At 40.1% G+C, this 22,343-nt stretch overlaps 1 protein-coding gene across 23 annotated transcripts in view; it reads right to left on the reverse strand.

Annotated features, from left to right (window-relative positions):
• Window positions 1-6,426: 6,426 nt before the first annotated feature.
• Window positions 6,427-22,343, reverse strand: part of ELMOD1 (ELMO domain containing 1) — a 67,157-nt gene continuing 51,240 nt past the window's right edge. For 9 of the 23 annotated variants that reach the window (XM_005289969.5, XM_042854994.2, XM_065581485.1 and 6 more), the window contains 6 exons: window positions 22,194-22,327; window positions 20,817-20,885; window positions 20,339-20,362; window positions 15,748-15,798; window positions 14,285-14,418; window positions 6,427-7,095 (listed from right to left, as the gene is read on the reverse strand). In XM_005289969.5, coding sequence (XP_005290026.1) covers window positions 6,923-7,095; window positions 14,285-14,418; window positions 15,748-15,798; window positions 20,339-20,362; window positions 20,817-20,885; window positions 22,194-22,327 — 585 coding nt within the window. In that variant the 3' untranslated portion in view covers window positions 6,427-6,922. The remainder of the gene's footprint in view (window positions 7,096-14,284; window positions 14,419-15,747; window positions 15,799-20,338; window positions 20,363-20,816; window positions 20,886-22,193; window positions 22,328-22,343) is intronic. The other 14 variants (XM_042854995.2, XM_065581496.1, XM_065581499.1 and 11 more) reach the window with 2 other exon arrangements.

Raw genomic sequence — 22,343 nt, forward strand, 5'->3', positions numbered from 1 at the left:
AGTAAAACAAAGACCTCACACTGTCATAGCTCTGTAGTAGTCAATGTCCTGCAATGCTATAGGAGCCCTGACAACAGCTACAATTCAGAGCACCACAAAATCCATTTAAGTCAAGGGCTTTATGTTGTGGCAGCTGAATTAATCTTGGCATGGTCAGAAAGATGGGAAACCCTCATGCTATTTCACACAGACTTAAGTTAACGTGATGTCACTTATTTTGTATGGCCCTTTCTTCGTCTTCCATCAGTAGCTAGCTCCACGCTTCCATTTCTGCATCACACCACAGTAAACCTTTCAATGCCAGGGCAGTTTTCCCATATCCACACCCAAAAAAGATTGTGTTATGTAACATGAAGCAGTCTGTAATTACCTGCCAGTGCAGAGACGGAAAAAGAAGCCCTCTGGGCACAGACTCCTTTCACAGCGCTGGGGTGCTGCTGTAGAGCGCTTGGCAACAACAGCCTCTGGGATCTCTCTCAGCATCCTCTTTACTCCAGCACTGGTGGCTGGATATAAAAATACATAGGACTTATTTAGCACTTGTGTTAAACTATGGAATCTAAGCTTGGGTAGCTTTAAAAGCGAGATCCTCAGCTCAACCAGAAGTTACGGGTTGCCCTGGGCTAAATTCTATAGCCTGTGGTATACAGGAGGGCAGATCAGATGATCACAACAGTCCCTTAAAATCTTTTATTCAAATTGAAGGCACAAAAGCCATAGATACCGAGAAAGATAGGATCTAAGACATCTGATAATAGTAAGCGAAATTAGCATTTCACAGCTAAGGCTTTTCTCTACTCCAGGAGTAAGTGAGATATTTTTAGCACAACAAAATGAGCCCAATTCTGTTCCCATGGAAGGGAGCAGCAAAAAATGAGACAAACCCTTTAGTTGCTTAGATTCTCTGTTTTCTCTCCCTGCTTATGAGAAGCTAGCATCTGGTCAAATGTCTCCTGTAAACAAGGTTAAACACAACAGACTAGAACACAATAGGGGAGTGCACAGAACAACAAACTTTCAGCCCCAGAAACAAAGCACCAAAGAGGTCAGAAAAATAAAAACACGAATTAATTTAAGTCTAATACAAACACTAGAAAGTAAATCACAGAAAACAAATGGACACCATCAACTTGAATTTGGACCAGAACTCACCTTTGGCAATTTTTTTTAAACACAAGAAAACCTAAAACCAAGAGGAAAGTTTCCATGATTTCTTATAAACCCTGTTTTCAAATGTATTCTCCAACACTGTATATACTAAACACTGTACTCCTGGAGGAATTCTGTGCTACTGTGCACACACAATTAATGAGCCATGCATATTTTAATTTTTTTGCGCAGAAAAAAAGCCTCTTCAGAATTGTTGCTGCAGTTCTGCCTTTTGCCTACCAGAGGGTGCTGTGGCAATAGATCACAGCAGCTGCTCCCAGCCAGCTAGGGAAGGGAAACATACTGCCTTTTTCACCAGGCCTGCCCCTGCAGGCCAGGTCAGGAGACAGGGGTTATGGGGAGACAGACAGCATGGGGTATTGGGGCAGGGGGAGGGTCAGACAGGGGCTCATAAAGGCTAATGGAGGAAGGACAGACTAGGGCAGGGTCTGAATGGGAGGGGAAGAGCAGGGCTACACAGGGACAGAGAATGGCTGAGTGAGGGCACAGAGATATATGGGGACAGGGGAAGGGGTACAGGGCCACATGGAGATGGGGTGCAGGGCCACATGGAGATGGCGGGAGTGGGTGACTGAGTGGGGGTGGAGGGACAAGTGAACAGGGGGTGCAAGGACACATGGGGACAGAAGCAGATATGCCTGACTCAATGGGAGAGGCTGGGGTCAGCCAGGGTCTGCATGGGGTAAGCTCCCTAACAATCCCTCCCCACCCCCCAAAAAAGAAACCGTTCCATACTTTTTCCACCCATACCCAGCAACCCTCCAAGTTCACACCAAGGCTCCTTCCCAGCAATTTACTTCCCTCTCCCTCAGTTCCTCTGTTATCCCTGATTCCCCCACGCCTTTATACTGCTTCTGAGAGGTGCCGGAAATATGGTTCTGTATTGTAGTTTAAATAAATTATTACTCGGAGTTCTATATTAATATGCCTAGTAAGGAATCTATTTGTCAAAAAACATTTCCTGAATCTTTTTTGTTGTCTCTATTGTTAAAGACATATTTGCTGACAGGTATTTTGAAATAAATGACTAAAAATAATTAAAACTGGTGTGATTATATGGTGTTATTTTGACAAATAACATATGCAGAATTTGGCAGAATTTTAAAATATTGTGTGCAGAAATTTTAATTTTTTGGCGCAGAATTCCCCCAGGAGTAACACTGCAACACTGAGAACCTGAAAGTGAAAATGATTATGAACAGAAGCAAAAGAAGCTGCAAGAAATGCCAGGAAAAGAAGCATCAGTGAAATGGGAATTGGATTTCAAAATTATTTCAGTCTAATCTAAGACGTGTTGATATCAAGTCAAGAAATGTGGGTTCACCCCCTCGCCCATGGTGAAGATGCTGGTTCCTTCACCCATGTTTAATACCATCTTATTCTGCAAACTGTCCCACTGACTTCAGCGGGGCAACTTGTAGGGTCAGGAACTACTCAACAGGAATACAGGCAGCAGAATCTGACCCAATACAATTTGACAGCATCCCTTCCAGTGCAATAGAAACCTTTGTCTTTGTCCTGAGATGCTGAGCACCCACACATCTCATTGGAATCTATGGGAATTTTGACAGTTCAGGATCAGGGCCAAATGCCATTTTCTATAGTTCATGTTGTATCTGGAAAAAGAACATGGTTGATAAAAATTGAGCTGCATGCACAGTGTGGAATTCCACCAGTAAAGTGCTCATGCAGTATCCTTTAGCTAAATACACGTTATAATTTGCTCTGCCAATAGTCTGGCTTCGGCACCCTTTGCTCAGCTAAATTGCCATAATACAATGTGTCATTTAAGCTAAATACTACAAGCAAAATGATTGTTTCTTTGCATCAACAGTACCCCAAGAAGATCTATCTGACCAATTAGTTTTCAAATTATTTCAAGTATTTCCAGGAAAACAGAGGGACAATGTATTCTACATAACTTATTCTTACTAGCAAAAGTGAAGCTAGTGGCTTAGTTGCAGTGCTCAACGCTGATAGACACAGGGACCCAAGGTTAAATTTTTAATCAATTCAATCTCTTGGTCCTATGACTGGCAACAAGGATTAGGAAAGCTACAGGAGTGGCTGGAGATTGCAAGGTATCAACAATCAGAACATTTAGCAAATTGTGCATTTTACTTCTTCAAAGTGTTGCACAAACTTTTTTTTTTTTTTTAAATTATAAGCCATGACCAAGAGTAAGCAACACCCTCATTCTACAGATTGGGAAACACTGAGGTTAAGTGATAGACCCACACAGACTAAGAGGCAAAGGCACAATTCAAACTGGGAAGATCCTGGCTCACAGTCCACTGCTCAGTCTTCCAGTCGTCACTGCCTCTCTGGAACGTTGGTGACATACAGATGGAAAACTCTTCCTGGTTAGAAAGATGGTGGCTCTAAGATCTCAATATTTATCGTTTATATTGTGGTAGCACCTAAAAGGGCACAATTAGGTTGGGACCATTTGTGCACAGCGCTGGGCAAAACATAAAATAAATGACCTCTTCTAAACAAGCTCAGTGGAACGACAGCTGCTGCACCATTTTCAGGGGATGGATGAAGAGGAGCAAGACTGAGCTTTTCTTGCGTGGCAGGATCTGAAGTCAGATCTCAGTAGGAGAAAGCACACAGACTCCCTGAGCCACCCTCTCCTAATAGCTCTCAGCCATCTTGATGGAGCCACTCTGTGCTGCAGATAGGACAAGAACGAGAAGACCAAGGGTGCTGCCCGTCAAGACTGAGGAAAACGTGGACTGCAAAAATACATAAATAAAATAAAATACACAAAACAAAAATAGTGGGGCTTCTTGGGTGGCAATGGGGAGATAACGGTCTCCAAGGGAAAAGGAAATTACATGTTTAGCACCATTAAATCCATCTCTCTGCAGACTACTCATTTTGTTATTGAACCAACTTCTGTTGGTGAGAGACACCAGCTTTTAAGCTTACACAGAGCTCTTCTTCAGGTCTGGGAAACTAACCCAGACCTGAAGAGCTCTGAGTAAGCTGAAAAGTTTGTCTCTCTCATTGACCGAAGTTGGTCCAATAAAAGATGTTATCTCACCCACCTTGTCACACTAATATCCCGGGACTGACACAGCTACAAAAACACTGCATACCACTCTATGTAAGATAGCAGAAGTATCATGAAAGCAACTGGGTTATCATTACACTGACACATAACTAGATATTATTTTCTGAATGTATAGGCAGCAGGCACCTGGAGAAAAGCCATACCATAGTTGTTAAGGTCACACTATTAGGGCTTGTCTTCTCTACTGGGGTAAGTCGACCGAAGTTACGCTACTCCAGCTACGTGAATAACATAGCTGGAGTTGACGTAGCTTAGATCTACTTACCCCGGTGTCTTTATTGCACTGTGTTGACGGGAGATGCTCTCTGGTCGACTTTCCTTACTCTTCTCAGAGAGGTGGAGTACTGGGGTCGACCGGAGAGTGCTCTGCCGTTGATTTAGCGGGTCTTCACTAGACCTGCTGCATCAATTGCAGCAGTGTCGATCTCCCCATAGTGAAGATCAGCCCTAGAAAGGAAACACCGACCTGGATTTTCTCTTGCAAATTCAGATGTAGATCAAATGTTGTGTCTTCTTTTAAGATCTCAGCAGGCTGCAACTATGTGCAAAACATTGCAGCCTGAATTTGATTGTTTTGCTCAATTAATTAAATGTGTGGGAGGAGGGAGATAGAATTGTAAAGCATCAAAAGTTACAATCCAGACCCTGTTTTAGATGCTTTCTTCAAGTTTGAGACAGAAAACAAATCATTTAACTATAACGTTGCTGGCATTACATGCATTATCCTCCCAATACTGTAAGTAATCTCTCTCCAAATCAGTGCTAACCAAGTACCAAAATAATTGAACAAATAAATATCTTATTTCTCCCATTTTCATGCACCTTGTGTGCAACAGTGGGTATTCTGAGTTTCTCTAGTTTCTAAAGTCATTGGGGAAAAATTACGGTCCTCAAAGTCAACGGGAGATTTGCCTATGAAAACAGAGCAGGATGTGGGTGTCTAGCCCTATGTGGGAGACGCGATCCACATTTGTATAATCTTTGTGAAGCACACGAATGACAGCACCAAAATCTAGAGAGTTTCCTAGAAAAGGCGAATCCCCTCCTTGTTTTTTAAGTGTCTGGTCCAAACTACTTTTACAACACAAATAGACTAATGTGCTTTGGAACAGAACCTGTGAAAAGACTCCCACAGGATCCAATGGGCTTTGGATCAGGCCCATATTGCTTTTCACATTGGCCAGAGAGAGCCGCTGCTGAGATGGTTATGTTCCCTTTCACCCAATGACATCCCTGAAAGCACAGGAACATTCATTTTAATTTACATGCATGTACCTTAGAAGTAAAATCCCATGCTGTTTCCCTATTGAGAATGACAGATAATGTATTCATATAATTCACATAGTTGGGCAATACTCAAAATTAATCTCAATACGCAAGTGGTAACACAAACTTTGACTAATAATAAAATTGATTGTTCAGAAGGTAAAAAAATACACAGGGTATGAAATGCCATGGTAAACACTGGTCAATCATAGTGACAGACACTTTTTTTAAAGCGATCAGGGAAACTTGTATGGTTTTCTTCTAAACCTTCTAATCAATTATTTCTCTCAGTTCCTGGGAATTGAGTTGACAACACAAAGCAAAGTTTTCAATACTTCAATTTCAATACTTCCAAAAAACCGCTCCCCTGAACTTTCCGAGCAAAACATGATCAAATCATGCTGCATTTCAGACATGTGAAATATTAACCCCTTGTGCACAGGAATTTAGATGTGCTAGTGCAGTGGTTCTCAAACTTTTGTACTGGTGACCCCTTCCACATAGCAAGCCTCTGAGTGCGACCTCCCTTATAAATTAAAAACACTTTAAAATATATTTAACACCATTATAAAAGCAGGAGGCAAAGCGGGCTTTGGGGTGGAGGCTGACGGCTCACGACCCCCCATGTAATAACCTTGTGACCCCCCTGAGGAGGTCCCAACCCCCAGTTTGAGAACTCCTGCGCTAGTGGGTGCTGGGTGGCTCCAACCCTATGCAACTTTTTGTAAAGATGGCACCTGAGGTGTTCAGTCATTATGAATATATTTGCTCTTCACTATGAATGCAGCAGTCTTCAACTCATTTCATATTCATGCAGCTGTGGAGTCCCATGGCAATTCTGCATATTTTAAATAAATTGTTCCCATTGAAGTGCCTCAAACCTCATTAATTTTTCATGAAGCATGTATGAATGCATGGAAAAAATTGGTCTTTAATGTGTTTTTCTGCATTAGATTAAAGTTACATACATTATCTTCTAGATGAAGTCCAAACATGTACTTTGCTTGAAATGTCAGTAGTTATCACAAAACAGATCAATAAGTTAAAAGGCTTTCACAATACAAGATTCAGATAATTATTCCACATATACAAAACACAGCTAGAGAAATACAGTTCTTCAATGCCGAATTATGGGAAAAAAGGTCTAAAAAAATAGAAAACTCTTGATACCTGGACATGAATTCAGAACGTAACACTGCATAATGCCGCAATATGAGCACCCATTTAATGAGAAATCCCCTGGAAAGAGACGTGTAAGGGGATCTAATGTTTATGACAAAAATAGATGAATACTGCACCAAAAGGCATGCATACAATCGCCATGGTCATTCAATATGTTAGTGATAATCTAAAGTGTGACCTAAGAGAAGAGTGAGGCAGTGTTCTCAAATCAAATCAAGTGAATGACTACATGTTGATTAAGCTTTCTGAGGCAGCAAAGTGAGGGCACAGAGCCATGTCTGGATTCTGGAGCTGTTTTAAAATTCGCTTGTGAAATTTCTCTCGCACACGGTTAAACTCCATTATGTCCAGTGGATCTTCTTCAATCCAGAATTTATGGAATTCATGCACCAAATAGCCTAATAAAAAGAATTCAATATTTAAAGAATTAGAACACAGGTAAAGTTGTTCCCTTTAGTCTATAGAATAGCAAGCACTGCAATCAGAAATCATAATGCATATTGTGGGGTAGGTGAAACTAGTACTATTGAAGTCTGATGTATTACAGTATTTAATGAAGTTGTGTTAGTCATACTAAGAAATTAAGCACTACAGCATACAATATTAAAACAAGCTTCTAAGAGGCATCTTCAAATAATTAAAACAAAATAACACATAGATCTGCTAGCAATAGTAATGGAATTACTATAATTTACTTCTTAACAGAAGAAAATGTACTAATTTTATGACACCAAGAGCCCCCATTCAGGAGGACACTTACTCATGTGTTTTAAAGCTTTCCCAAATTGGGATGTTGTCTTGAATTAAGGCCTGAATTTAGAGAAGCACTTTTGAAAGATTACTCAATTGCCTAATGCAAACTTTAAACAAAATTTTTATTGTTACTTATATCAATGAAATGGCCTAATTTTACCAATAAATAACTAAAATGAATCTATCAAATTACCAGATGCAGTTATAGAATTGTTAACTTGTGCCTGGATAAACCAAGTGAAATACAAAATATATTTTAATATTAAACTGCAGGCTATAAGTATTAAGAGATGACATTAATAAGAATCAGTCTTTACCAAGTATCAGAGGGGTAGCCGTGTTAGTCTGAATCTGTAAAAAGCAACAGAGGGTCCTGTGGCACCTTTGAGACTAACAGAAGTACTGGGAGCATAAGCTTTCGTGGGTAAGAACCTCACTTCTTCAGATGTCTTTACCAAGCATCTTTTGTTCATATTCAATTATTCTCATGCTCAAATATCTATGAAACAATACTTACTCTACATTATAAACAGCCTCTGGGAAGTGTCTATTATAAAATATTTACTGAACAAGCCTTACACTTAAAAACCATTTAATTTATGAATTGTGAGTTAACATAATTTACTGTCTGAAAGCAACTAGTTACTGGATCTTTGCCAGGAACATTCAGTTTTACACTTGTCTTTCTAAACATGAATAAAGGATTCCACCATATTGGGTTTGCACATAATCGTGGCTAGACAAATGCCAGGGGCAAGAAATAATTGGTGTTGGCAAACCTCCCTTGTGTAGGGAAAAGGCATGAGATAAACATATACCCTATGATACCTGCCCTGATAAAAAAAGGCTTAAAAAAAAAAAAATGCCTTTTATTCTTTGCTCCCTCTGTGACCATCTGTGATTTCTGCATCACCTTCCCAGCAGTGGTCGGGAGGTACATTGTCAACAAACAGCTGTGTCAAGAAATACTATGGGTTGTGTAGTCAAGTTCAGCAAAGCACTTAAGCATGTGCTTGAAGCCAACAGGCCTTACACACAACCTTATGTGCTTTCCTAAATAGGGATGGACTTAAGCATATGCCACGGGCTTTGCTCAATCAGAACTTATTCCAGGACACTTTTGTTATGTACTTTATTCCATCTTTGGTTTGATAAACATCTCAGTCTATTCACTCCAAAATGGTACCTTATTGCTAGACTTTACAAGCTACACAGTGGATTCCATTTTATAAACTAAACCATTTTCATGTACTTGGGCAGACAGATTCTCCTCCTAAAGCTGGAAGGTTTTTCTTTGAAGGAAAAACCTAGCTCAGCAAAATAGCTTTAAAAATTATTATTAAAGGGAAATATATTATGGTTGGGCTTCTCACGGACAGATCCGGGCGTTTCAAAAGTATTATTATTTATACAGCATGAGAAGTGGCTTGGTGTTCAGTGTGTAGGGTCGTTTTTATTACGTCAAAAGGAATTTCATATTAATTAATGATATAGAATTGAGTGCATTGCTTGTAGTATCAAGAGATTTCAGTGCTGCCCTGGGAATAGTCAGTCAAATTCTGCACTCAGTTACACCCAGGCAAACCCACCAAAGTCCAGGAGGACTGGATGGATGCAGACGAGAACAGAATTTGGCCCAGTGTTTGAGAGGTCAAATCAGTACAGCTATTGTATTCTTTCACCTAGAAACAGTGTTTGCTGTGCATTGTAATTTTGACTTTCAGATTCAGACATGCAGCCTGCAGGCATTTACTGCAGCCTAATTGTGTTTCAATTTTTCTCAGCCGCATTCAATTAGTTGAAACCTAGGATGACTAAGGTCATGGGGGAAAAGCGTCAGTGTAGCAGGGAAGAATACAGAACTGCGTTAGTGAGTGAAAAAAACAGTTCATAAGGCTTCCGACTTCCCAAACAATGAGACTGGCATAAGAATAACATATATTTGGCGTGATCAGTCTGTCAGATATTTGATCATAAAGAAAGCAGCACTCCTTCTCCACATATATCCTGACTTTCTTCCCACACACAATCCCACCATGCTGGAACTATTCCAGCCCCCCCACATCCCCAGCAGCTCCACCACCTCCCCCAGCAGCATGGGAAGTCTACTCCACCCTGGAATTCTTAGCCCTGTGGTTTTTATCCCACTGCAGCATTAAGCCAGGAGAGAGGGTGGTAAATGTAATTTCTTAACCCTATTGGGCCTACTCCCAAACTATCTTCATGTCTTGCCAGGGAGCTCCCCTGTTTTTGTAGGCACACAGAGTAGGCAGTGAAATAAGATGGAATTGTAGGGTAGCAGTAAAGATGGGAGAAAAAAGAAGCATCTGCAATGGGATCAACAAGCAGAACAGTGACACCTGGTGGCTGGAGCTGAGCACTGGAGCACAGAAAACAAGCAGTCACCTCCGGAAAGGCATTTCTAAAGTGTAAAAATTACTTAAAACTTTGTGGATGCAGCAACACTGGAGATAACAGATAATGTGAAAACAACATGAGCGTATCCAAAAGATCCACTCACTCATTCAAAAAACTAAGGCACACTGGCCAAGAAGGGATTTGCAGAAACTGATGACTGGACAGCATCAATGAGAAAGACTCTCAGAGTCCTCTGAGAAAGGGCCTTTGAAACGTTGAAGTATCTGTTCCTCTTTGTTTGGCAAACAACTCATTGTAAACTTACCTTAAACACACACATTCACCTGTAGTCTGCAGAGATTATAGTGGAATCTTTGTATCTGAATGTCACATGACACATAGTAAAAATGTTAGCTCTCCTGAATTTGTGCCAGCCAGCTCCAGTCAGCTGCGACAGCCCAGAATCCATCACAAAACCACACGGGCTGATCCTTGCTGGTGTATGGAGCTTGCCCACAGGGTAATGACTCGTCTTTAACAGTAGCACAGTTTCGAAGAGAGTTAGTGAATATTTGAAGCACTTTACAATTTATTATTTACTGTATCTACCAGCCAAAAGCATGTAAGGCACTTTACAGACATAAAATAAGACGGGTCTCAGTGCCAAAGATCTTATTGTCATCTAACCAAACATCAGAAAGGGGGAACAAGCAATACAGTTATTGACACTATTTCCATTCCTTTTGTCTCTGATGATCCTACTTGAGAAAAAAATCTAACACCTTCAACTTCCTCTTGTTACCAAATGCTTGCTTATATATTTTTCATTTTATTTTCAGCTCCTTCTCATTCAAACCCATGTTTCCCCCCCCCCCTCATCCATTAATTCACTCCCTTTCCTACCCTCACCCATCAGCAGCTACCGACTGCTGCCTACTAGTTAATTCTAGATCTTACTCTTTCATAGTTCAGGCAGACCCTTCTCTAGTTACTTCCGGACCTCCTTTCCCGAATAGAGGGGAATGATCACGTCCCTTGATCTGCTGGCAATGCTCCTACTTATACAGCCCAAAATGCTGTTAGCCTTCTTGGCAACAAGGGCACACTGTTGACTCATATGCAGCTTCTTGTCCAATGTAACCTCTAGGTCCCTTTCTGCAGAACTGTTGCCTAGGCATTCGGTCCCTAGTTTATAGCAGTACATGGGATTCTTCCATCCTAAGTGCAGGACTCTGCACTTGTCCTTGTTGAACCTCATCAGATTGCTTTTGGCCCAATCTTCTAATTTGTCTAGGTCCATCTGTATCCTATCCCTACCCTCCAGCGTATATACCACTTCTCCCAGTTTAATGTCATCTGCAAACTTGCTGAGGGTGCAATCCACACCATCCTCCATTAATAAAGATATTGAACAAAACCGGCCCCAGGACTGGCCCTTGGGGCCACTTGATACCGGCTGCCAGCTAGACATGGAGCCATTGATCACTACCCGTTGAGCCCGACGATCTAGCCAGCTTTCTATCCACTTTATAGTCCATTCATCCAGCCCATACCTCTTTAACTTGCTGGCAAGAATACTTTGGGAGACCGTATCAAAAGCTTTGCTAAAGTAAAAGAATAACACATCCACTGCTTTCCCCTCATCCACAGAGCCAGTTCTCTCATCATAGAAGGCAATTAGGTTAGTCAGGCATGACTTGCCCTTGGTGAATCCATGCTGACTGTTCCTGATCACTTTCCTCTCCTTGAAGTGCTTCAAAATGGATTCCTTGAGGACCTGCTCCATGATTTTTCCAGGGACTGAGGTGAGGCTGATTGGCCTGTAGTTCTCTGGATCCTCCTCCTTCCATTTTTTAAAGATGGGCACTATGTTAGCCTTTTTCCAGTCATCTGGGACCTCCCCCCGATTGCCATGATTTTTCAAAATAATGGCCAATGGCTCTGCAATCACATCCGCCAATTCCTTTAGCACCCTTGGATGCAGCGCATCCGGCCCCATGAACTTGTGTTCGTCCAGCTTTTCTAAATAGTCCTGAACCACTTCTTTCTCCACAGAAGGTTGGTCACCTCCTCTCCATACTGTGCTGCCCAGTGCAGTAGTCTGGGAGCTGACCTTGTTTGTGAAGACAGAGGCAAAAAAATCATTGAGTACATTAGCTTTTTCCACATCCTCTGTCACTAGGTTGCCTCCCTCATTCAGTAAGGGGCCCACACTTTCCTTGACTTTCTTCTGCCCCTGGAAAGAGTCCAGCAGAGGGCAACACAAATGATTAGGAGGCTGGAGCACGTGACTTATGAGTTCTGCCCCTAGTTGGTTCCTCCAGCACTTGCACTAATAAATTATCCCCTACACTTTCCAAAAACTTCCTGGATTGTCTGTGCACTGCTGTATTGCTCTCCCAGCAGATATCTGGGTGATTCAAGTCCCCCATGAGAACCAGGGCCTGTGATCTAGTAACTTCTGTTAGTTGCCTGAAAAAAGCCTCGTCCACTTCATCCCCCTGGTCTGGTTGTCTATAGCAGATTACACCACGACATCACCCTTGTTGCCACAGTTCTAAACTTAATCCAGAGACTCTCAGGTTTTTCTACAGTTTCATACTGGAGCTCTGAGCAGACATACTGCTGTCTTACATACAATGCAACTCCCCCACCTTTTCTGCTCTGCCTGTCATTCCTGAACAGTTTATATCCATCCATGACAGTACTCCAGTCATGTGAGTTATCCCACCAAGTCTCTTTTATTCCAATCACATCATAATTCTTTGACTGTGCCAGGACTTCCAGTTCTCCCTGCTTGTTTCCCAGGCTTCTTGCATTTGAGTATTGGCACTGAAGATAACTCGCTGATCATCCTCCTTTCTCAGTATGAGGCAGGAGTCCTCCTCTCTTGCGCTCTCCTGCTCGTGCTTCCTCACGGTATCCCACTTCCCCACTTACCTCAGGGCTTTGGTCTCCTTCCCCCGGTAAACCTAGTTTAAAGCCCTCCTCACTAAGTTAGCCAGCCTGCTTGCGAAGATGCTCTTCCCTCTCTTCGTTAGGTGGAGCCCGACTCTGCCTAGCAATCCTTCTTGGAACACCATCCCATAGTCAAAGAATCCAAAGCCTTCTTTCTGACACCACCTGTGTAGCCATTCGTTGACTTCCACAATTCAACGGTCTCTACCCAGGCCTTTTACTTCAACAGGGAGCGTGGATGAGAACACCACTTGTGCCTCAAACTCCTTTACCCTTCTTCCTAGAACCACGTAGTCTGCAGTGATCCACTCAAGGTCATTCTTAGCAGTATCATTAGTGCCCACGTGGAGAAGCAGGAAGGGATAGCAATCCGAGCATTGGTGAGGCCTTATCTGGAGTACTGTGTCCAGTTTTGGGCCCCACACTACAAGAAGGATGTGGAAAAATTGGAAAGAGTCCAGCAGAGGGCAACAAAAATGATTAGGAGGCTGGAGCACATGACTTATGAGGAGAGGCTGAGGGAACTGGGATTGTTTAGTCTGCAGAAGAGAAGAATGAGGGGGGATTTGATAGCTGCTTTCAACTACCTGAAAGGGGGTTCCAAAGAGGATGGATCTGTTCTCAGTGGTAGCAGATGACAGAAGAAGGAGTAATGGTCTTAAGTTGCAGTGGGGGAGGTTTAGGTTGGATATTAGGAAAAACTTTTTCACTAGGAGTGTGGTGAAGCACTGGAATGGGTTACCTAGGGAGGTGGTGGAATCTCCTTCCTTAGAGGTTTTTAAGGTCAGGCTTGACAAAGCCCTGGCTGGGATGATTTAGTTGGGGATTAGGTCCTACTTTGAGCAGGGGGTTGGACTAGATGATCTCCTGAGGTCTCTTTGAACCCCATGATTCTATGATTCCCCGTACCGTCACTAGGGCCTCCAAACCATTTACAGGATTTCTCATCCTGAAAAGCCCATTTTTGTAAGTTCAATTTTCAATTTTTCTTTAAAGCTACAATTCAGATCCTAATCACCAGTGTGCTGAGGTAGTGGAAGGCTGTCCAAAGAGAACAGGATCGCCTGTACCATGTGGGTGACATAAGAACTGGGAACATTTACCTCTGAACACTATACTCCTGAAAAAGGTCCAGCTGCCAATGTGTCAGTTCACCACTCCTGTTTACAGTGCTGAATCCCTGCTCTGTAATGTATCTCTATCACAGATGTTCTGCAGGTAAGCACTGAAAAGCCAATATGAGATTATATTAAGAGAGAGGGGTCTGGCTTGGATAGATGGGAAGATTCCTTTTGTATGGCTTTGTCAATTTTTTTTCCCCCTTTTTCCTGAACTCGTTCACCTGTCTGTTTTGCACAACAACCTACACATTATGCTCTGGGGTCCAAACATCACAAAGATAAAATAATGTTAGGACGATGACCATCCGTGCTGCACCAATGTTGTTCCATGCAATTCACCAGCCCTGAGTGATTTTAAGAAAGTGTTACTGGTAATGCAAACAAAACAAAAACTTACAGAAAGTCTGTTGGAAATGGGATAACGTCGGAGCCTCTGGAGCAACATTGTAGAAATGGGTCTTCAGCGCACCACTCACAAGCAGGTTGTATGCAAGGTCAGTTATGTTAATGCCAACAATAGCAAAAGAGTAGCTGGAAGAAAAGCAAGGAGTAGGATTTATAGGAAATGCTGTTGAAACTAAAAGGCTGGGAGATATAAATGTACCACAGATTTTGTTTTTAAGAATAATGCTTGACTTTGGGTAATTTTCCTCTTATCTGACAAGGTTCTTAGAACAAAGTAAGTAAGAACAAGAGAAAATATTTATCCTCTTTATTCTGTACATTTTAATAGCAGTGTTACACCCATGATATCTGCCTGTACCACACTGAAAATAATAGTTTCATCATTTTGCTAATCATTTCCACAGAAGCACCATGGAAATATTTCTGTGAAAGAGGAATAAGATCTACTTGTTAAAGTCTCAGTGTTCTTGAACTCACTGTAGAAAGGGAGTGTTACACATGACACAGTTTTCATTATAAGAAGTAATTTATTATTACTGCCCTGCTACACTTTAAACTACCACCTATATTGTACATACATAGTTACAGTTAAGAATGTCAGATTTGGACCAGCATGAGATTAACAAAACTCTTCCTAGGAGGGTATTACACAGTGTCTTTAAACATATAAAAAGATCCAGTTGAAAAATATGCATAGGCTCCCTGCTCGTCCCAGCAGACACTGGAAATGATAAAAATGGATAAAATATTATTTGAATGCCCATAGGTTTACTTTGCTGTTGGGAAAAGTCCAGACAACATGTAAATAAATCTCTAGTATAATGATTCAGTTACCTCACTGTAGATCAAAGACCTGTTTGAAATGGAAATGAATTATCTGCATAATGAGGCAACATCCTACACAGTCAAGAAAGTGAATGATCAGGGAAGATGAATTTTAATAAGCAGTCAATATGGTCCTTGTGTTAAGAAAAAGGACATTATCCCTTGATTTGTGTTTCTCATTAAACAAAGGAAGTAATACAGTAATGCCAAAATCATGGCTTAGAAATCCCACATCACTTATCCCAGGCCACTCATCCTGTTATTACAGTTGCTGGCAAGTGGCCTGTTCATAAATCACAACTTGTCTATGTCACAGTCCAAAGTGAGACCCCACCTCGTGAGGTTTATTCAACCTTTGATATGTGCAGTTATACACAGTCACAAGTAAAGGCTTATCATTTTAAGAAGTCCTTCCGGTTACTAAGAAGCAATTAGAAAAGTAGTACATTAGCTATAATCAACGTATGGCTAAGATAAGCATAAAATAGTAAATGGTGTTGTTAATACTGAAATTTCATTATAAAAAAACTTTTTAAATTCCATTTTTAAAGAGAACAGATTTTTACATGCACAACATCAATCAGCATAATTGTGCTTATGTCAACTTATTTTTAAAGATCTTGTACTTACCCAATTGCCTTATCAAACTTTTTCTTCTCCCATTCAGCTTTGCTGAATTGGCTGAAAAAAAATGAATTCAGATGTTACCATACACTGCTTTCCAATTTGTTTTATACTGTAATGTTATCTAGCACAGGCTGGGTATTTTAAGTGCAGTTGAGCTGTCTAGAAGTATTTTACTTTGCTTCTATGATTTTGCCGTAGTTTGATCAAACTGGTATAATAGGTTTGAAGTGAGATTAGCTTCCTTGACTTATAGCATCATCCATGTATTGTTCTCATCAGTGCAATCTGAAAGGAGGCTGTGGCTATGCTATTCTCCCAGTCAAAATCAATTTATTCTGTATCCTCTTCAAAAAGATGGTCCACCTCAGTTAAACTGGAACAAGTGTTGAAAACTCTACATTTCTTTTAACTTTGATCAAGGATGACTTTAGCCTTTGGTGTTCTCCAAGATATACATGACATGAACCACTTGAAACAAACATGAAAAATAGTACTTCTCCAATAGCGAATGGATAGGGGAAATGTTATCTTAAAAAATATGCTTTTTATTAATCTAAGTAAATTAAAAAGCAGCCATATTTAATGCCTAATTACAAGGAAGTCTAGAGCAGTTTTTAGATGCTTACACATCACTCAACAGACAACTAACAAAGGAACTTCATTATCTTTCAGGATGTAAGATAATACAAACTAGGGTTTGACAATGGAAAGATTTCTAGAAAAGGTAATTTGATACAGTTTACAAGTGTCAATTAACTAAGGTTTCACTGGCATAGCTGAACTGTATATGCCAAATCCCAATGACATTAATGGGAGTTTTGCCCGAATAAGTACTAAGGAGAATTTTCAGAGTTTGGACCCACTATAGGGAAATATACTTGAGTGCAAACAATACAGTCACATGCCATGTTTAGATTGCACCTGAATTGTGAGAAATCAGACTATATTATACAGTACATACTTCCGTGTACATATCATTTAGAATAATTTTTGCACGATTAGAAAGATCCACATTTAGTCCTCCAAAAGATATTAAAGATATTAGCAGAACAAGGATTCGTGCACACATTCATCAGAATCTGATCTGCTTATCTTCCCAATCGCCAAAACTTTGTTTTCATCTCATGCAATTTGGTGAAAGGCTGAAGGGGGTTTATTACTGGTCCAGTGAAGGAAACACCACGTTTAAAAGTGTCCACATTTAGTGTCATATCATCATAGTGGAAGGTGGAACAGGCTTAGTGGTGTCTTCAAATGAAGATAACGAATTGCTAAATGAGAAGATAGACCAGTAATACAATTCAATAGAAACAGAAGCAACATTCATCATCACATGAACACCAGCACAACCACTAAACAAACACATCAGCAAACACAAAGAGCATCACTAGAAGCATTTTACCCTCTTGTGGATGCTCTTTCAAGGATGGAGCACGCATGCTCATATACAGCATTCCAAAAAGTTTCTAAGTAACGTAACATGTAAATGAAGAATACTAATGGAATTCATATTCCCCGTCTCACAAATGGGCCATTGGAATATACATAGTGCTTGCGTAGCTACATTGGTGCAAAATTCCCTAGCATAGAAAGATTCATAATCCAAATTCAATTTGCCATGTAAACTAATGAAAATTTTAATTAAGATCTTTATTTTTTTTTTACACTGAAGGACAAAACCATTTAAAAATGAACATAACACACCCTGTTTATTAGCAAAGACAAATTTCCTTTCATGAAGATGGTAATGGTAAAAAAAAAAAAAAAAAACTGTCCCCCATCCATAGAGTGAGCAATATAAAGATTGGGTAAGATCAACTGGAAATGAAGCAAACTCTGCTAAAAATAAAACAAACTAAACTTAATAAAGAGATTAAAAAGAAGCTGTGTATAATAATAACTGAAAGATACAAAGCTAAGGTCTGTAGGAAACGGCTCTTTTCAGATTTTGCTAAGATATAAATGTCTTTGGCAACAATATAGTGTGGTCATTTTGAATCAATTTTATCTAACATTAAATATTACTACCGGCTTCCATGCAATAGAAACATTTCCAAGAGAAAGCTCACATTAGGTGTAAAATATTATTTGCCTTGGGTATAATAATTGGTTCTATGTTTACAATATTGCAAATTAGGAAGTAGTTTTTTAAAAAAAATAGAAATTAACAAACAAAACAAAGCTTTCACAAACTAAGGTGGGTCAGGCCAGGATAGTGTTTAGATGGAAGACTTCTAAGGAAAGTGCTGCAGGAAGTGGTTTTGGCAATTCAATAGCAACACACAATGAATCAATACCAAACCCACGTGCGGAGAGAAAAGCCATGGTTCAGATGAAATATAAAATTAATATCCTAACCAAATTCTCATTGAAGGAGTTACACTTTGGCTACCTAAATACCTCCTCTGCTTCCTTTCACTTCCAGCCCTACACAGCTGTGCTGTGGGACAGACACTGCATTCCATCTAAAGGTGCGCGGATTATTGTCAGTGCCTTACAACACGAACAGCTGGTTTCATCTAGGATTGCTTACTGCAATTTTTCTGAGAACTGAAAATTATTTGGACTACGGCACTCAAAAAGGCATGTTTGTGATAAAATTCACACTTGTTTATTATGAAAAGCACTAAGAAGAAGTGGGGCTACCAAAAGTAGAGTCTGGAAAAGAGCTTTCCTACTGGTTTGATTTAATGGCTGGCTGAGATCATTTGTTACCACTTCTGACTGGTTAATGCAGCTGACAGGCTGAGATTATTTATTATCTATTTATGATTTTATTTAACACTTTTTAGTGGTTATGGCTTATGGTGATTATGGCTGACATGATTAGGTCCTATGATGGTGTCCCTTGAATAGGTATGCGGACAGAGTTGGCACCAGGGTTTGTTGCAGGGTTTGATTCCTGGGTTGGTGTTTTTGTTGTGTGGCGTGTAGTTGCTGGTGAGTATTTGCTTCAAGTTGGGGAGCTGTCTGTAAGCGACCCTGCAACAAACCCCGGTGCCAACTCTGTCCACATATCTATTCAAGGGACACCATCATAGGACCTAATCACATCAGCCACACCATCAGGGGCTCGTTCACCTGCACATCTACCAATGCCATCATTTGCCAGCAATGCCCCTCTGCCATGTACATTGGCCAAATCGGACAGTCTCTACGCAAAAGAATAAATGGACACAAATCAGACATCAGGAATCATAACAGTCAAAAACCAGTAGGAGAACACTTCAATCTCTCTCGTCACTCAATAACAGAACTAAAAGTGGCAATTCTTCAACAAAAAAACTTCAAAAACAGACTCCAACGTGAAACTGCAGAACTGGAATTAATTTGCAAACTGGACGCCATCAGATTAGGCCTGAATAAAGACTGGGAATGGTTGGGTCATTACAAAATCTAAACCTATTTTCCCCAATCCTAATTTCCCCCTACTGTTACTCACACCTTCTGATCAACTGTCTGAAATGGACCACTCATTACCACTTCAAAAGTTATCTTTCCTGCCTTGGTATCCTGCTATTAAGTGACTTGTCTCGTTAGACTGACCTCACACTTGGTAAGGCAACTCCCATCCTTTCATGTATTTATACCTGCTCCTGTATTTTCCACTTCATGCATCTGGTGAAGTGGGTTCTAGCTCATGAAAGCTTATGCTCAAATAAATTTGTTAGTCTCTAAGGTGCCACAAGGACTCCTCATTATTTTTGCTGATACAGACTAACACGTCTACCACTCTGAAACCTATAACTTCTGTATGGACTCACCCCTCCCCATTGCTTAAATAAAAATAAATAAGATATAAAAAGACCACTGGCCTAGGAGTCAGGTAGTCTCAAATCCTATTCCTATTCCTACTGCTGATTCTGCATGTGGAACTCATTGTCACAAGGTATTACAGAGGCCAAGAGCTTAGCAGGACTAAAAAATGGATTCTTTATGTGGATAATGAGAACACAAGGGATAAACATTTTTGTTCTTTTGGGCAACTAACTGCCTGAGCGTTTGGGGAGGAGGGGCAGAAAACTTTCCCTACAGATAGGCTTTTCCATTATTACCCATTAGATTAGCTTCTTGCACCTTCTTCTAATGTATCTGATACTGACCACTGGTATGGCAGTGCTAATGTAGCCAGGTGATCACAATTAAGGAATAGCAGACAGTTGACATGAACAACTTGTAAGATTAAAACTGTTAGCCCAAACTATTTGGCAAATACTTCTGACTAGTAAGTCAGGGTCACAGAAGTCTGGAACCGTATGCATGACCTGAGAATTTTAATTAAAGAGCTAAATTTGTCACATATTTCATTTGCAACAAATAATTTGACCAGTTGTAGCTACAATACGCAGAATCTGCTTTAAATATGATGAAGCAAGGCTGACATTTGATCTTATATACATCAGCATGTTTAATTGCACCATATCCTTGTGCAGCCAGCAAGATTTGGTGACCACTGCAGCATTGAGCTAAAGAAGGGAATACATCAAGTACACCCTTGGAGAATACTTGGATAAATGTTGGGTTTACTCCAAATATGGTTTGATCTTTATTTACATGTAAAATCTTTAAAAAATGAAAGGAGAGAAAACAATACCTTAGCTCCTCTTTAGTGACTTCCCTTCATTGTGAAAGACAAGAGAGAATTAAAGAAAAGCACATAAAAAGATAAGTAGCTTAAAATTAAAAGAATATGGAATAAAATGAAAATATTTAGCAATAAAATAAACTATATGTCTGATTCAGTACATGAATACATGAGTTTGTCCTCTCAATCTGATTAATTTACAGTAGCTAGCTATTTTAATTTAGAGACAGGGGCTTGTCTGTAAGGAGAGTTAGCATTTCAAACAGCAGTAGGTCAAAGCGCACTAGGGAACTTTTAGTACCTGACAGCAGGGTCTGTATGGCCAGTTAGTGCGCGGCAGGCTAGGGTGCTCTAGATTTACACCCCATCATGCCGTGCATTAACTCTCCACGTAGACAGCCCCAGAGACAGCATATGGCAATACCCAAGCATGCAAGTCTAACAAAAATTTATTTGAAGCCAATTTATTGTTAGCCTCAAGCATTACCTGTATTTCGGCTGAAGAGAATCAGAAAGAACTTGCTGAGCTACTGCAGCATCCCGTTCGGCAAAATATCTGTAGGTGCACACATTAAACTACTTAATGTGATTTGTGAACAAAGTCAGGAAATTCTTAATCCTGGCAAGCTATGCTCATACAATAGTCCCAGTCTTTTCAAATATTGCCAAGGGCAGTTCTGCATAGGTACGATGGTATATAAAATGCTTTAATATATTTTAAAAACTATCAGCGTGTATATATAAAGTATCCAGATCTCTTTACGTACATATTAAGGAGTGCATGTTACATGTCCCACCTCTGTCCCTGATACACACAGGATAAGAGTCTGTTACAGCCCCAGCTACAGAGCCGTGGCACTTGAGCTCAAACTGTAGCAGCTCCTGCTTTTAGCTCTGAAGAACCCCAGTTCAATTCCCAAATTGTCAGCTAAGATTGTGGCCATCACAATATCACAATGCGAAGTAGAATGGGAATAATTTCTCTTGTGATTAAAGCTCAGAATTCAGAACCAGGAGCCGGAATTCTAAGATAAGCTCTGTCACAGACCGACATTGGCTGAGTCACTGAACCTTTCCGATTCCTACTCTGTACCATGAAGTAAACATTTCCCTGACCTCACAGGGATGTTGTGAGGAGTAGTTTATTAAACAATTGTCAAATACTTAGATATCTTTAGATCGAGGGATGGGAGAAGCACAGGATTTTTGTGTTATTTAATACTGACAGAGATGTCAAAAATCAAACGGCCAGATATCTTGTTAGCAAATAATGAAAAAATAAATGGCTATTTAAAATTCACCAAAGCAATCATAGCTATATTTCTTTCAGGATCTAATTATAAGGTTGAATGTGATCTAACTACAGACAACAACTAACAGTGATGGCATTTTATCAGTTCCAACCAATAAGTCAGAACAAAACTCCCAAAAGGAGCAAACATATATAGGCAGACAGACAAGTTTTTTATATTTTTTACAGAGTATATCTTTATACACAAAAAAATACTATAAAGCAAAATAAATGCTATATGCCTAACGGAAATGTGTCTGTTCTCATGTTTGTTTAATGTTTCACAAATGAGTCCAAACACAACATAAGAAACAGAATTACCACAGTAAACCATGTGCATTGTCTAAATTTCAAGATTCGTGGTTTAAGTAAAAAAGTTTTTTTTTTTTTTTTTTTTTTTTTAAGAAATATTTCCATCTCAAGAGAAAATTGTTTTTATTTGGCACAGTTTTCTGAGATTAGTCTTTAGTGTTTCAGGAATTATGCCTATAAACTTAACAATATCAACATTTGTGTTATATTAGTAGAAGTAGCATTACATCTTCAAATTCAAGTATCTGTATATCTACTTACAACAGGTTATATAATCCCAGGAGGCCCATCCCTCTAAAATCTGTTTTAGGATCGTCTCCTTGGAAACCAATTTCACACCACTGCTTCGAAATCCGAGCTTCCAGTGGGCAATCAGGCTTCAAACATTTCCATAACTAGGAATATTACAGA

Source organism: Chrysemys picta, chromosome 1 (genome assembly GCF_011386835.1).
Source record: "Chrysemys picta bellii isolate R12L10 chromosome 1, ASM1138683v2, whole genome shotgun sequence".
Lineage (NCBI taxonomy): Eukaryota > Metazoa > Chordata > Testudines > Emydidae > Chrysemys > Chrysemys picta.